The 17032-nt window shown below is 30.3% G+C and overlaps 1 protein-coding gene across 2 annotated transcripts in view; it reads right to left on the reverse strand.

The window, feature by feature from the left end:
* The window catches only part of Ten-a (tenascin accessory), a 297917-nt gene that overhangs the window by 177881 nt on the left and 103004 nt on the right, over positions 1-17032 (reverse strand). For both annotated transcript variants that reach the window (XM_035092066.1, XM_035092067.1), the window contains one exon: positions 11232-11408. In XM_035092066.1, coding sequence (XP_034947957.1) covers positions 11232-11408 — 177 coding nt within the window. The remainder of the gene's footprint in view (positions 1-11231; positions 11409-17032) is intronic.

Consider the following 17032-nt stretch of genomic DNA (forward strand, 5'->3'; position numbering starts at 1 on the left):
TCCATTAAATATAAATTTTTTAAATTATGGAATAAATTTTTGAAAATTATATAAACTCTTTTATTTTTATAAATTCAATTTAAACAAAAAATTATGTAATTAATTTAATAATTTTGAATTTTTTTATAGACAAAATCTATAAAGTTGTACGATAATTCATCTGGAGCAATACACGAGACGTAACGACACTCAAGGGAACTCTTTAAATTTTAAAACCAATTAATTAAGCTCACCAGCAACTCAATTTTGCATAAAAATGTCTTCTAAAAACTCATTAATAAATTTAAAATTTTTAAAACCACAAATCATTTTTCAATCGGAAAATTATTTAACAAATCCCTAAATATTTAGTAAACAATTTTTTAAAAGTTCAATTTACTATTTTGTGATTTGAAGATTTTATGAAAATTCTAATTATTAATAATAAAATTGAATTTATCAATTACAAAATTTCTTTAGAGTGTAAATATATTACCATGTTTCTACACCACATTATTCCTGTTCTACCACGCTGTTTCTTTATTAAATTCACCCTTGCTACTATTTGAGCGCATTGTCGATTAAACCATGACAATTTTAATTTGTGGCCCCTATCATTTCAACTTATGACTCCCAGCGTATAGAATTCATGATTTAAAGCCATAGCTAGGAACATTACAAGTTAAATATTTCGCATATTCAATTATACAATTTACCAATTTTTAAATCATTCAAACAAATCATTGATTGAATAAAAAAATTATCCCTTCAATATACAATTTCCACTAAATAATAATTAGTAATAAACAGGGAAAGTCTTATTAAAAAAAGTTTATTGAGTTTATTAAGGATATAGCAAAACAAGGAGGAAAAGAGAGTGATGGGTAGAAGCCCTTCGTGATTTTGCTATTAGCTCAGATATTGCTTCACTAAGATCCGAGTGTAATAATTTATCCGAGCATAGATTCATAGGGGTTGTAGAGCCCCTTCCGCGCAACAGAGCGCGCTCGCGCGTCCGCCCGACTCATTCTAGCGCGAAAATAAGTGAGTGTATGATGTACGGGCGAAGGGGGAATTATATGTTGCAAAGGGGGTTGCTACGTTCAAAACAGGAGCATTGGTTGCTTGAATACTTTACAGTGGTGACGCGCTTCAAACAACTCGAATTTCGTTAGCGCTTTTTTTCAAATAAAAGAATTTTCCTTTTATTATCATCAACTTGCTAATTCGCTGTGCCTACGATGTTCAAATTAATCCTCTCTCTTAACTTGAATAGAGGAAAGAAATTTTAGGTTATTATTTTCTCAATCAAATAATTAATTAATAAATTAATCAATAATTTTATTCTTTATTATAATGGTCTTAAATAAAAAATATGATAAATGTTTTTTCTAACTATTAAAATAAAAATTTTAAATTGTCATTTTAAGATCCATAATGTTTCAAGAAGTAAGAACTCATCATCATCTTGAACTAAATATCAAAAAACATTTTTTCAATAGTATTTGTCTTTTCCCAAACTTATTAGTGTCACATAAATGTTTCTAACTTACTAATGACAGTTATTTTGCATGAATATTAAGTCTAGAAGTGGATAAAAAGACAACAGAATTCTAGATAACAGTTAAGATAGCTGAGAATTATCCTCTCTTCTTGGTTAGTTTCAATGTTAATTGGTCTCAGAGAACTACATAGGCAGTTGAAGTGAGAAGTGCAGTGAGTTAATGGCAGGCAGAGAGTATGTAGCTTCAGCTTTACTCTGAATGAAATAGAGACAGGATAGAGAGTAAAGTAAGGCCAACAGAGTTGCGTCAAGTTTGCTAATGGGATTTACATCTCCATGCAACCTACACGAGTTCTATGTGACACAGACATAGCCTATACGAAGATTATTTGACAAACTAGACAATAATTATTGCTCTTAGTCTTTGCTAATGTACATTTAAAATGAGAAAGCTAATGAGAGTTTTCTTTTGTTATTTGTACTTGTAGCTACCGAAGCAGCTTCACTTATTGTAGATTATATATTATGTATTGTGCACGTATATACGTATCTAAGAAAACGGGAATAATCAGAGCTACGAGGAATGCGCGTCGAAGCGAATATTCCGTTGATCGAGCGCAAAGGAGTACGGTAATTAATTCGACTGACTGACTCGAAACGTGTTCAAGGAGGGGTTGAGAGATATTCGAAGATGGGCCTACATAGACGCCGATAGGGATTCTCAACTCAATGATCTCTTCAGATGGAATTCAATCAAGAAGCTTCAATTAATATAAATCGGTTGCTAGGATTATCAAAAAAAAAAGAACTCAATTTTCCTTGGAAATTTTTCGAGTTTGTTTTTTACAACTATTTCTGCCGCCATTTTGCTATAATTCATGTTATCTTATATACTGAGAAAAAAAAAGTCTGTCGTATAATAATGTTGTATAAGAAGAAAAAATATTATATTAATTGTAACATTTTCCCCTTTGTAAATAATAAAAAAAAACATGATCAAAATATTTACGAATTAAAGTTAAACTGTCCTAAATTTGATTTTGATATGCCTACGAAGAGATTCATAACATCATCAAGGAAATATATTTGTCGTGACTGCCGTAGGGTAGCATGCACAACACCCTTAGATGGTCGAGTATACAGTATTCTCTCATTTTTTTTTCACTTCCAGCTATTCCAAATTTCGTTAAAAGATTTCATTACTGTCAAGAAAATTTGATAAAATAAACATATCTCTGCTCCAAAAAATTGCTTTCCAACTTTATTTACAGTAATATATATATATATATATATATATTTATTACATACACTGCAATACAATAATAATTATTTGATGCAGTGAAACATTCATTTGAGCTCATTAAATCAGATATGTCATTATGATTATTTAATTTTCCGCATAATATACAACATTGTACAAATTAGTAAGAATGAACTGATTAAAAAAAATATGATCAATTTTATTTACATTTTGCGGCATTTCAGTATTGATTTTATTTGTTATAAATAACATTCTTTCATTTAATTTCTTTCAATCGCATTTCGGTTCAACTGCAAGTTTTATCATCCCTGGGGTTTTATCGTTCAAAGAACCAGTCGAGGCCATATCAAATACTAGAGAGTTTCATGACGTGGTTAAAGAAAAAGAATCGAAGTGAAATCTACCTTGGAGAAAATTCTTCCACCTGGCTTTTTGATTAACCTATGCATACTTGAAATAAAACTGTCTTGTTTTGGAGTATTATTTTTGCTTTTCATATTCTATTTTCTATTTATTATTTATTCCACGGTCATGCACATTTTTTATATAAATTCCCCTCCACATTTTGTTTGTATAATAAAATATAAAAACTGGAAAAAATATTTTGTTATTCATTTGTATAATATTCTAAAACTTTCCAAATTTTTTGCTGATAAATTATCAATATTTTTATTTAATAAATCTATTTTTATAAAACTTTTCCATTCTTTCATTCAGTTAATTTTCAAAGCTGGCTTTGTCTATACAATACTTTCTCATATTAAATTACGAATTGTTAAATCAGAACAAGTATGTAGACATTTTTACATTAAAAAAAAAATTTTAAAAACTATTATTTTTTTATTTGTGTATTAAACAATAGACTACAGTCCATGATGAACAGCGTACTGGAGTTTAAATGTAATTTAAAATAAAAATATCGAATTACTTATTATGTAAGCTTTTTTTGTTTTATAAATAATAGGAATGAAGTAATACTTTGAGAGAATAAATAACAACGTATCGGTAAAAATAAAATATAATAACTGACTTTAAATAAAAACGTTCAACTTTGATTTTTCTCTTAAAAACCATTTTCTATTGATTTGTTTTCAAAACGTACATTTCAATTAAAAATTCTTAATTAAAGCTCTTTAATAATTGAACGAGAAAAGAATTATCTATCGCTGAAACCTCGAGTTAAAAATGGCAATTTATGATCAAACTTTTATTGTACCTTTGTCAACTTAATCTCTTCCTTCTCTAGACAACGGCAATCTATTCGATTGTTTACCCTAGGACACCCTATGAATTATTGATTGGTATTTAATTGAGCGAAAATAATAAATTGATAACAATTAACAAGTGGGATGGCCAATGTGGACAGTTACTAAAGCAACTTAAAGGTTTCATTTATTTCGATCATGCCATAAACGCCTCGACTGATTACCTCAAGCCAGGCGTGCCCGAAGATGATATCAGATGGCGAGGACAATATAGGAATCTTGGAGAATGTACAGGGGAGGATTCAGTGTATGCCACACAATTCAGAAGTTATTCCGAGAACGCAATACAAAGCTTCAAACCGAATGAAATGAGCTCATTTCATCTAAGCGATATCAAAATGTATAGCGTCGTTCTGACAATAAATATTCCATTGTTAAATTATTATTTATTATATATCTAAAACTAATTAAAGAATATTTACGTTGATGATTTATTAAAAATTATAACACTTTTTAATTATTGCCTATAAGACTATGACCATCAATTTTATTTTATTTATTCACTGATAAAAAAATGTGGAATTTTTATTCAATCAAGATTTATAAAATCAATTAAAATTTACAATATATTATTATTTGAATAACACGCGGAGGAAATTTGTTTCTGATACCCGTGTTGCCAGCTATGAGCGTCCAGTCACGCTATCGGCTTGCAGACTTCAAAATTCTGTACACGATCTCTGTTACGTGTTCAACGTATAGTGCGATCGTTACGAGTGAAACATTACGTAAGCAACGATAACTGCGTAATAGTTCTCCTTAATCACCATTTAAAACGCATTTTCCATATCGCTAGAAACTAGTTAAGGTCCCTGTAATTTTACCATAAGTTTGAAATTTCCAAATTGAATTAATTACTAAATGAGAAATCACAACTTAAAGATTAGTTTATAAAAAAATTACAATGTTACAAATTGTTGGAAAATAAGTTACTAAATAATTATTTTTAAATCAACATTTTTAATTAATAAAGACCACAGATATCTAGCAGGACTTTGAGATATTTATTATTCTAAACACAGTGTTATATCGCTGTTGGGATTTTTCCTGAATATTTTTATTATTCTTAGTTCAAATATTTTCTCAAGTCTACTGGCCATACCTTTAATAAGATAATTTTTGTTAATTAAATAAATATTTTAACTGTAATTTTACAAATTATTTATTCTAACAACAATAAATGCACTAAATAAAAATAAATTTATATTAATTATTTATCGGATATTTTAACAATTAAAATTTTTACTTCCAATCGTCTGCAAACTTTAGATTTATAAAATTTTAATTAATGATTTGTCCCATTGAATTGGACGGGGAGAGGAGAGGGGAGGATTTGTATCAAATTTCCAATGGCAGAAACTTATAATTAGAAAGTCAATAAAATTGCGACATTGTTCCTCTAAAAAAATGACGATATGATATTATAAAATAATAAAAACTTTTTTAGGTGATAAACAAATGCAATGGGAAGGGGGATTGAATTATTTTTGAGTTGAATATTTATAGAACCGAGACATCCCCAAGGTGGACGAATAGCAGAAGACATTCTCGACCGAACAATGAATTGGAAAGTTGACTCTCTTGGGGATCTAAAAATTCAGTCGATGTTTGTTACCCAACTAGAATAGGGTTCATGCAGAAAGTTTAACTGAACAAAAAGTGCCAATGAACTTTCTAGAGTTAATTGGAATGAAGTTGGAGACAAGAGGAAATGTGTGATTGTACATAGTTGAAAAAAGAGAAAAAGGTCACTCGTTTACAATCAAGTAATGGAGCACTATTATGGCCTAGATAGTTTCTGTACTACTTCCTTTACTATAAAGTGTAATCGGATGGAAAGACGAGCTTCACGATCAAATCGCCGTGTGGTTCTAACTTTTATGTTGTTCTTCGACGTTCGACAAACATGCAACCGTGAACACGATCGTTATATACCATTTCTATTTCATCTTCTTCTACTTATTCCTCTGTATTCGATAATTGAATGGAACCAAATGCAATTTTACATTGGAATTGTTTGCTAAAAACAGAATTACGTCAAGTGAAAATTATTAATTGAAATCATTTTGTACTTGGAACATATAAATTTCCACTAGACGAATTATTTCATTAATTGTATCCAATAAATATCACATTTTTATTTTATTATCAAAATAAATATTTTACAAACTGTTGCTACGAAAAGATAATTATTTAGAGCGCCATTTAAAAAAAAAGTATGTTTTTTGAAATTAGAGTCCATTATTGTCAAAAATCAATATTCATTAGCGTTAAAAAATAATGGGTAATTCATAGCGACGAGTAATCTTATAGTTGTCTAGCTGATAACATCACAAGTTAAATCTTAGAGGTTTACGCATATATATCTAACGGAGACAGCTTGAATTATGTCGGTTAAAATGCAACAGTGAGAAACGAAGAATGCGCTTGTGCAAGGGTGGTAAAGGCTTGACAGAGCTGATTTATAGAGGGTAACGCATCACGCGACGCTGTTGTATAGGTATGTATATAGGTACGAGGACAGACTTGTACTTGAATGGATTTCAGAAATGCAGTTTCGACTTTGCACTTTGTTCGTGACTTAGTTCAGCAACTGTAGAGATCCGAAAAGATAACGTCAAGTTGCAATAAATTTGTTGAAATAATGACAAACGTTTTGCCTACAAACAATGCGATATTCACGAGACATGAAACAAGGGACTCATGTGGGAAATTTTCAACTTGTTACAAGCTTTAAAGCTTCTGAATTGTGGAGAAGAGGGGTGAAATGGACAAAGCGGGAATTAGTGTACTCTCCTCTCTACTACAGTACGCTAAGTAATCAGTGGTGATGCTAAATGTTCCAGCAACGAGAATTTCCATGCTTTACTTGTGTATCTACAGTCCTGTATCCAGAGGGATTAGACTGCCTAACATTCACCCAAGGAGTTAGGCACAGTTTATTCAGACATTAGACCATTTTATGATCTTTAATTACACTATAATCTTTCGAATAAAATATACCTTATCTTAATCATAAATAATGTCTTTTACTTCATTGTAAAATAATTCATAAATTACTATCGTTTGTGCAAATAAAGCATTTATTTGATTAAATGTTGTTCCATGTTTGAACAAACATTCTATCCAGTTAATTCAAATTTTGGTAATTTAATAGAATGATTTTACAATCTAGATATAGATCAAAACAACAACTGGAGTACCTAAGCCATTCACTCTTAATCAAGTACAACTCTGGGGATTTCATTTAAGCCACCATTATTTGATATAAAACGATAACTAATTAATATCTAAATCAATAGAGAGTACAGCAGCAATAACCATGAATTACGATTGGATGCACTTTAATAGCTTAATTTAAGCTAAGAATCGGAACATTAATACTCCTACGCGCATCTCCCTCAAGAAATAACGGATAAGAAGGATTAATGAAATGGTGCGCTGTGTCAACGTATGTACGCTATGGATACATAGGGAGTCTGGTTGTTAAATCCGAGAAGCCTCAAAAGACTCATCTTCCTCCTTAAGTAGCAAAAGAGCCTGTACAGCTCACCCTATCTTCCCTTTGAGATCTTTTGTTATACGTTTGTAACTCGGATCGTAAACCTCTGGTGCTCAATAAATCGAGCTAAAATCGATGAAGTGTCAGGTGATAAACCAGAGCGTGAGGTCGTGCTTGCAGTGACCTGGGAAACCAGGTCGTTGTTCTTAAGCTTCAACATGTAATCCGCGTACAAGATCTCTCTTACAGTGAAAATGACTTTCATGATATAGCGTGTATATTGCTTCAGTCACCCTTTAATAAATAGCAATTAGCAACGCGATAATTGATACTACGCGTGTAAAACGCACACACTCAGCTGAGTTATTTCAAAGCATCATGAAGCTTTGGGTCCAGTCACCACTGCTAATATGACGATTAAACTACTAAAATTTCTACCACTATATTATTTTCATCAAGGCAATTTATCTTTCGTCTTTGCCCCATATCTAACGAAATTCTGAGAACGTTATACAAATATATGCAAAGTCAACATTTACTTATTCTTTCATCTAACTTTCTATCCTCTTTTAACATTTGCTTTTGCCAGTGATGCGAATAAACCATTACATCAACACTCTCTTTCGACAAAAATCGTAAACATTGTACAGATACACACAGACATTAAAAATAATCCATGAAATCTGAGATAATTATTCTCAAAGATTTCTTTTTTATCAACAAGAAATTTTTTTAATCAATAAAATAATTTTTTTCCAATTTAAAAGCACTTGGTTTGAAGAGTATTTTTTATAGCTTTGAAAAATTAGTTTTTTTTATTGTTCAATGTTATTAAAAAAAATATTATTTCATAATGAATGCAATAAATTCAATCATACTAAACCTTCTTTTCTCGTTCTTCATCTATCCAAGCATTTTATTTTTTAATTGTATATTATTTTTTATTTTCACGCAGTTTTGGATTACTTTTTCCAACTTATTCGAAGCTTTTGATGGGAACATAAACGGAAAAGATGCGATATCAAACTTATGATCTCACTAATGAAAAGTAACGTCTTTTATATGTACGAGTATGGACATAGATATCAAAGTATTATAAAGGAAGAATATAACTTGCATATTACGCATTTATGGCAATTTCATTCGACGAAGAAACCCGTAATATGAGTGTTCTCTTTATATTTCAGTTAAGTGCTAGATGTGGTCACGTCAACCAGTGATGGCTAGTTCATATATAGTGTATCTTTATAGGGAGGAGGATGAAAGCTTTGTAGAAATATAATGTAGATAAAAAAAAAAGCATCAGTAGTAGTCATAATTTTTTTTTAAAAAATAAAGGGAAAAAGAAACATTTAATAATCCCATTCGCATTCGTGAAAAAAGGCAAGTATTTATGCTTTCCCTTTGATTCAAAAATAGCTGTTATATTCATGCAACTGCTCTGGAACAAATACAATTATTTCAGTAGATATTATTACAAGTGATCAATGATAGTGACAACTTTGATAAAGAATGCAATTAAAAACACAGAAAATATTGAATAAAAAGAATAATGGATTACTTTCAGACAGGAATGAGTTGCGAAAACAGTAATCTCAAGCACGCGCACATAACCCAAAGCAATGTCTATTGGTTCATCGACTCAACTAGTAAACGATGAAGACTATTTTTACTATCGTGACTGGTTACGGCGAGCTAGTAGCTCGATCCTAATCCCTTAATGGTTTCGGAAAAACGTCTCATAATGTAATTGAATTTCTCCACGAACCTCTTTTCAACCTCCATTGTTTTCCGTCGTTACAAGCTTTAATGGATTTGGTTTAGCTATACCCAACCTTTAATCCTTCACTTCAACTCCGCCTATAATGCTTTGCAGTTTGCAGTTCACTTACACTTTCGTAAAATGATGACATGTTTCATTTTTTCTGCTCAATCGATTTTCAACAGATAAATTACAAAATCTACGAACAGACTAAATAGATTCTATCATGGATGAACAAATCACGAGTTTTACTACGTGTTATTGATAAACTTGGCAAAGAAAATTGTTTAATAAATAAGATCTCAATAAGAATTCTGCTTTTCATTCATTTGCCTTATATCTATATACCTTAATTTATTCATCAACTTGAAAATAATTGAAATTTTAAAATAGAAGATGCCCATTACGATAAATAATACACATTAAGATAATAATTAGAATGAAACTAAGAAATTTTTTTTTCTACCAAAAGGTAAAGTATGATGATGAATTATTACAAACTTTCAAGCTGTGGTTATAGTAAGATATGTCCATTTCTATTCTGAAGACGAGTTTAGAATTCTTTTAAAAGTATCAATGGAATTTCTTAGCTCTAGATAACGCTGTCATCTCATAAAGGACAGTGTTGAGACAACGTTATCTGTAATGTAACTAACCTCCTTTGGGTCCAACAGTAATTATTTCTAATTTGCGGTTATGCAAAAATACGAAAGTACCCAAGATAATAATACTCAGCTCGTTTTGGTTGTATGAGAGCTCTTCTCTCTTGCGTTCTCGCGGGTCTCATGGATATTTCTTTCGTTGTAGAATGACTAGACATTAAGTCCCATGTGAATATAGCAACGTTACATCCACGAGATTCATTTCGATATATTTTTTTTTCATGTGAGTATTTTCGTAGAATTAAATTTAATATTAGAATTGGAAAATAAAAGTAGACTTATAAAATGGAAAACATTATCAACCATTTAAGCTACTTAATTTTGCAATAATTGCTTTTACTTTACTCATATTAAAACAGTGTATTCATTTGATCCAACATCAAGTAAACTCGAATAAAAATAATCGTTGCTAATTAAACACTGATTAATAAACGATAAAGTGCATGAGAAAAATAATTAAATACAAGAGTAGTTGTAGGTAAGAAGTGAAAAAAGTAGACATGACATTCAATAATGGACTACTTGTCCATGTTAATAAATAAATACGAAATAGAGTTTCATTAGAGCAAAAGTAATTAATTGAAAAGCATTTGATAGTAAATGTAACTTGAATACTAATGGAAAATATAAGCATATCAATTTTTCACTATTAATTATAGATGAAAATATGAAAATATCCGATGTGCTGACGTTGATTATTTCCAATTGGTTTGATGCCCACTTGAATTCTTATCATGCTGATAATTAATAAGCAAATTATAACGCGCGAGCTATCACGATTGTTACTGAATATATACAACTGTACTGTTTATGAGCGTTCACAGACACAATTCGAGTGTGGTGTTATGTAAATTGAGTAATGAAAGCCACCATCGAGTTCTCTAGTGGCATTTATATAAATTCTCTTCATAACTGTTCTCTATCACATTTAATTCACCAAAATGGTCGTTCGATTTCTGTAATATACTAATGATTTGTCCATAGAAATACCTTGAAACAAATATTCCTTTAGAATGTAAATTTACGGCAAATTACTAACGAGAAAAGCTACGTTAATTCAGATTTTCATACAGCATATACTACGTTAATTTCAACAGAATTCAAAACCTCAACTTTACGATACTATGTTTCATTTCATTTATACCCTACTCATGTTTTATATTATCAACCTCTGAAATGCGTTTTTTTATTTAACTAATATTTAGTGAGCTCGCATAAACGCTGTATGATTTCACTCTAAAAATTAAATTATTCTATTATACTTTCAAGATAAAATATATTGGGTGGTTTACTTACCAGAGTATGACTCCGACTGCACATCATCTGTTGTTAGGGTAAATCCTGCGGTAGTATTTGGTGGACATCCATTACGATTCTGCTGTGATACTCGTAGAGTGTGTGTAGCTAACAGAGATGGACCACGTGGTGGTACTTCTGGCGGCGCTGGTTCTGGTGGTGAGTCTCGGCCATTATCTGCATGAGAAAATGAAACGAGCATCTCTGCTAACATACCACACATAAACCTCGAGCGCTTGAAACAATAAAATTATGGATGAAAGTAAATTATTTTCTCTGTACTCTGTAAACACAGTTGAAATAAGAGTTTCTGCGAGATTACTTATGAATCTTTTACATTCGACTCTGTCGTTGGCGTTTCTTATGAATTTTTTACTCAATTGCAACTTGTAATATTTATTCTGTACCACCACTCTTTTTTTCTCCTTCACTTTTATGCGCGATAAAACTTTTTTAACTCATTTCAAGAAAAGAAAACATCATAATAGAGTAAATATTAAAGAGATTTAAACGACCAGAAAATACGATAAACTTCCTTTATCCAATTTTATAATACTCAACACATCTGAAATGTTATTTATATCAATTCAATAATACAATAAGTATAATTAATTCAATGTGATAGCTACTGAAAATGAATTAAATTTATTTTATTAGTAAAGCTATGTGTTACAGTCTACTATTTAATAACTATTCATTTTTTTACATTCCTTTGAAACATTAATTTGAACTAATTCTTTTGTTAGTACTTTATGATCGAAAGTAGAAATAATGTAATTATTAAAACTCTAATAATTCAATAACACAATTTATAAAAATGGAAAACAATTGTTAAGTTTATATCACTGTCAATTTTAAATTTAAAATCTCATTAAAATTCTAATAAAATTAGCAATCATCAAAACTAATTTAATAATTGAATAAAATTAGATCTTTTATTTTTAATGAAAAGTTCATAAGGTTCTTGAAGAAAAAATTTAATATATAACTCTATTAATAAGATTATCATCCACCTGTTTCACTTATTCAATTATTTAATTATAAAATTAAATAATAAAATATTCTTATCACATTCACATTAAGACTATTCTTGCTTCATATAGGATGAGCTTAATTTAATTTTTTATTTATATGCAGTAAAATTTAGAATAATCATTTCAATTTTTAGCATTTTTGCAAGGTGAAAAAAAAACTTTGTAAAATCATTTAATAATTATTAATAACTATTAGCAATTTACTGAAACTGACTATTTAAAAATTCAATAAATGATTCATAGATAATTGAAAAGTTCCATGAACAATAATTAATACATATTGTTAAGTAATGAAGCATTGGTGAGCTTATTACCAACCAAATGAGGATGGCAAAACTTGAAAACTTACTAAAGATGAAATAAAAAGGCTGGCATACTTAAATATGGAAATGAGATGAATATCGATTATATTACCAAATTAGTAATGGGATTCAGGACAGTTACACAATAAATTTGAAATCGGAATACTCGGCTATGTATGTATATAATTAGTGCAATGTATAACCATTAGAGATTGTTAATGTTGCAAGGCACATTATTGTAAATCAATGTTAACTACAAACCAGTGGTCTATCGTGCGCTTTCGGCAAGCTAGCGTAACTTACTCTCTGTCTCCCTCTATCTAGCCACTAATTCTGTAATATTCGATAATGGAAGTACCGTAGTTGATTTTCTTTTCTTCTTCTCTTATATTTCTTTTTTCACTCTTAATTAAACCGACAAAGATATCGCAAAAGGGTTTAACTGCAGACCACAAGATTTATTTCGCATAAGATATGGCTCCATAATCAAGACTCGAGGCTTTCGATTCAAGAAATAAATTAACTTGGAAAGCATTTCAACCAACGACAAAATGTGATATGAACTGAAGTTATTATTAGACATGCATGAGAATTGTCGGAGCGATAAATGAGTACGATTCAACAGAATTGTTTCAAATTATCCTGTTTGTTACACTAAAGCTTTTGCACCGTATGTGCATACTGGTGAAGTTTAATTGGAGACATAATCGTACATATTGATGCCTTGCTTGCTCGGTTTCACACCACTGTAAATACATTTTGAACATATTTTTATTAAATTGGAAGAAAGAAATTGATGATACTTATTGTAAAATAAATTTTATATTTAAATATGTTCCAAGTATAGAAGCAATACTTTTATAGAAAACTTCGATCGATGCATTATTTTTTATTATGAAAAAGAAATTTCATGAATTTTCCAATACAAATTTTTTTGTTATTTTACTACACATTGGAAGAAATTATGCTAATATTTGAAGAGATTCTTTTAAAAAGAACTTTCTTTCTTAATTGAAAAAATTACCAGTAGCTTACAAAAATTTAAATTCATTAAAAGTTGAATTTAATAAAATTTAAAAAAATTCTATAATCACATTTTTTTGAAAAAACAATCCATGTAATAATCTATTCGACAGTAAAAATGTAGAAAGAACATATTCCAAATACTTGGTCATTTTTATACATATTTTACATCATAATTTGATAGAAAATTGGTAGAAAATATGAAATACAAAAAGACATACGAGAAAAAATCTAGTGGTGAGAACAGAGCATCGTTGACTCTAATCTTTCGATTCTCTCACTACCACTATACGTCTATATGTGCATCTATATAAATATATATAGTAGCAATAGTTTAATTAAACCAGTCTGGTGAAACGTGGTAATGCATTTCTGTCGGCAACAGCCGTGTCTGTCCCCGTATCTCGAATAACTTTAACTTCCATTCCGCAGAACATATATGTACATTCGTTACAGTTATATCGGACACAATTCGCATGCTCGAATTTCGACAGTGATAACATATGTAATGCATAATTGGTTAGTGAGCTTTCGTGATCATTTATTATGTGGTCAATAAAAAAGTTATGTCATTACTCATAAAATTCTATTGGCTTATAAATCAAATTTAATATCAGAATTCAAACTGCCATTTTATTTACATTTCTTATAATTTTTTCATTAATCAGTAAACAATAGACAAATAAACTAATTAATAAAATAATTAAAATTTTATTGTGATTTGTCAGTTTTTACATCTATGCACTGATAGCGTGCAGAATTGGATCAGGAAATGTGCAGTGGTTGCGACTACATAACGAATTTAATATGGCCGTCTCTTATTGCACTGTTCAATTAATCTAATTAGATGAGCTTTCACACAGTGAAAGATTGGCAGAACACATTCACTAGCTCTGTAAATCGGAGAGCCAATTATAGACCACGATGGTCCGTCAGTGACACCTAGCACAAGTCCTTCAACGTAATTGGTCACGCTGGGAACAAGAGATGAAATCGAAAATCGAGATAGAAATCGAGGCAAGTAGCAATGAGGGATTATAGTCAGACGTTGCAAAAGGGTGCAAGGTGGCCGGTAGTGACTTGATGTGGTTAGTGGTTCACGTAGGTAATTTGATTTAATGGACTAACGCCAGTGCCGAGGAGTACATATTCAATATTCATGTAAATACGAATTATTTCCTGAGGCAGCGAAGCTCATGCTTCGAGAATGACTTTGCCTGTTCATAGTATATAACTCTGTGTGGTTGCAGCATGAGATGTGCTAAATTGACTACCTAGAAAGGCCCTTTCAGTTGACGTGACAGTGATTCGAATTAACGTCCGAGATTCCACCAACTTTCATGAATAGTTATCTAGTCGAAAAGTATTTATAGCTTCCTGAATTTTTCACTCCTATTGATTTCAATGGTTTGTTGTCAGCCAACTTGATTTCTAGAGGAATTCAACTTTCATGATATACTGCTGAGATTAAATTATACCTACGCATTTACACTTTTATATCAAAGGATTTTTTATCCCATTAATATCATATTTTTAATTACATTTTAAATTACATATACAGTTATTATTGTTTATTTCATTTTCATCAAGTTGCACGTAAAATTGAAATTTCCATGAGTAAATCTAGTTGAATTATTGTTATTTAGTCAATAATGTACAGTATGTGAATTTTGATACGGTTGACCTAAATCTCTATTTGGGTAATCCTAAGGAATTAAAATACCTCTATAATTACTCTACGAAACATGAAAAACTAATTGATCAATATGTATAATACGTATAAATACAAAACAAGTCAATTTAATCCACCAATATTTTAAAACAACTTAATGTTTTACTACTTGAAAGCTTCAAGTAATTAATCTGACTGTTCTAGACAGATTATTTTAGCTAAACTAGCACAATTAAATTTAATATCAATTAAACGAGTTGATGTTCTCTAAAATGGATCATAATCATGTGATCTTTCATGATCTTCAACTCTTAATTTATTAAAAACAAATTCATTTCATTATATCCTAATCTATAGTTAGGATCATGGATGGTTGTTAATTTCAACGTACTGTATGCCGTCAACAAGCAGCGGTGGTTTCATTTCGTTAGTGAATAAGGTGCTCGAGGCCTAAAGAGCAGGGAGACAAGTGCACGCCAGGTTAACGCGAGCAAACTCTGACCGTTGGGAACCATTTGCTAATAGATGCCGCGACATTCTGGCATTAGACCGCAGGGACATTCCGACAAGCAATATCCCGTCGGAAATTCGGATGGGAATTACCACTCAGCCGATCCTGTTAATTTCAACGAGCTTCGAGACTTCAGTCTTTAGCAATATAAGCTCTATTATTAGTTTATTTTAGCGAGCAGTCAAAAATTTAAAGCTCAAGCAGTAGAATGGTTTATAAACTATCACATTACATCCACTTCCCTTATTGAAATTTTAATAAATAAACTTTTATAATTTTTTACTTTTATTATTTGCTACTTTTTTTATTTCATCACTAGCAAGCCTAAGAGTCAAGAAAAAAACTTATTAATAAGTGTAATAAATTATTCATCAACAGAAAAATAACAAGCAAGAATTTTTTTTAATTACGAAAACATAGTTTTAATTTTTCTAGTATTGAAAAAGTTGATTGCACATGTTGCTGTCTATAAAATTAATTTACAAACTATCGACAAGTTTTTATTAATTAAATCATTTGTACATGGAAAAATCCATAAATGTGTTGTTGACTTTTGCAAGTTTCAAAAACTATTACAAATAAATGAAAACTCAATAAAATTGATTAAAAGATTATTGGAAAGTGTCAAACGTTCAGAAATGAGATTCTCACGGATTCATTAAAAAGTTTAGTGACCTGCAGGGATCAACATGCACTACCAGTAAGACAATTAAAATCCAAGATGTAGTTCTATGTGTACACTTTCTCATTTTGAGCTTCAAAACGATGTTAACCACGTCATTTTAGAGCTTAAACCTGACTGTATTCGCGGCTAGAGACTTAGTAGGAGGCCTAAATACCCTTGGCTTTCCAAAAACAATATAGTACTGTCCACTAACTTTACTTACGCTAACTAGCCTGAGCTCCACTAACTTCTAACTTGGTTACGCAACCAGACCGAGGACATGGAGCTCAAGAGGGAATGAACGCGAGAGAACCGGAACGTACGCTGGACAACAATAGACAGCAACTTTTGAAACAAATACAGTTAATGAATTTAATAAACTTTTCATGGAGCGAAATAAAAACAGTTTTTCAGTCATTTCACTGTTAACGTGTTGGAGTTGATTGTAAAATCTTTATTGTATAATTATTTCATTAACCAGACTTATGTAGAGTACGTTTAATTAATTATATATGAATATTCATAAGCTTGATAAATTTTCTGTATCAATTACAGCAATAAGTACGTAATTTAAGATAAAGTTTATAATTATCAA

The sequence above is a fragment of the Chelonus insularis genome, unplaced genomic scaffold (genome assembly GCF_013357705.1).
Source record: "Chelonus insularis isolate UGA/USDA-ARS -01 unplaced genomic scaffold, ASM1335770v1 contig_93_pilon, whole genome shotgun sequence".
Classification (NCBI taxonomy): Eukaryota; Metazoa; Arthropoda; class Insecta; order Hymenoptera; family Braconidae; genus Chelonus; species Chelonus insularis.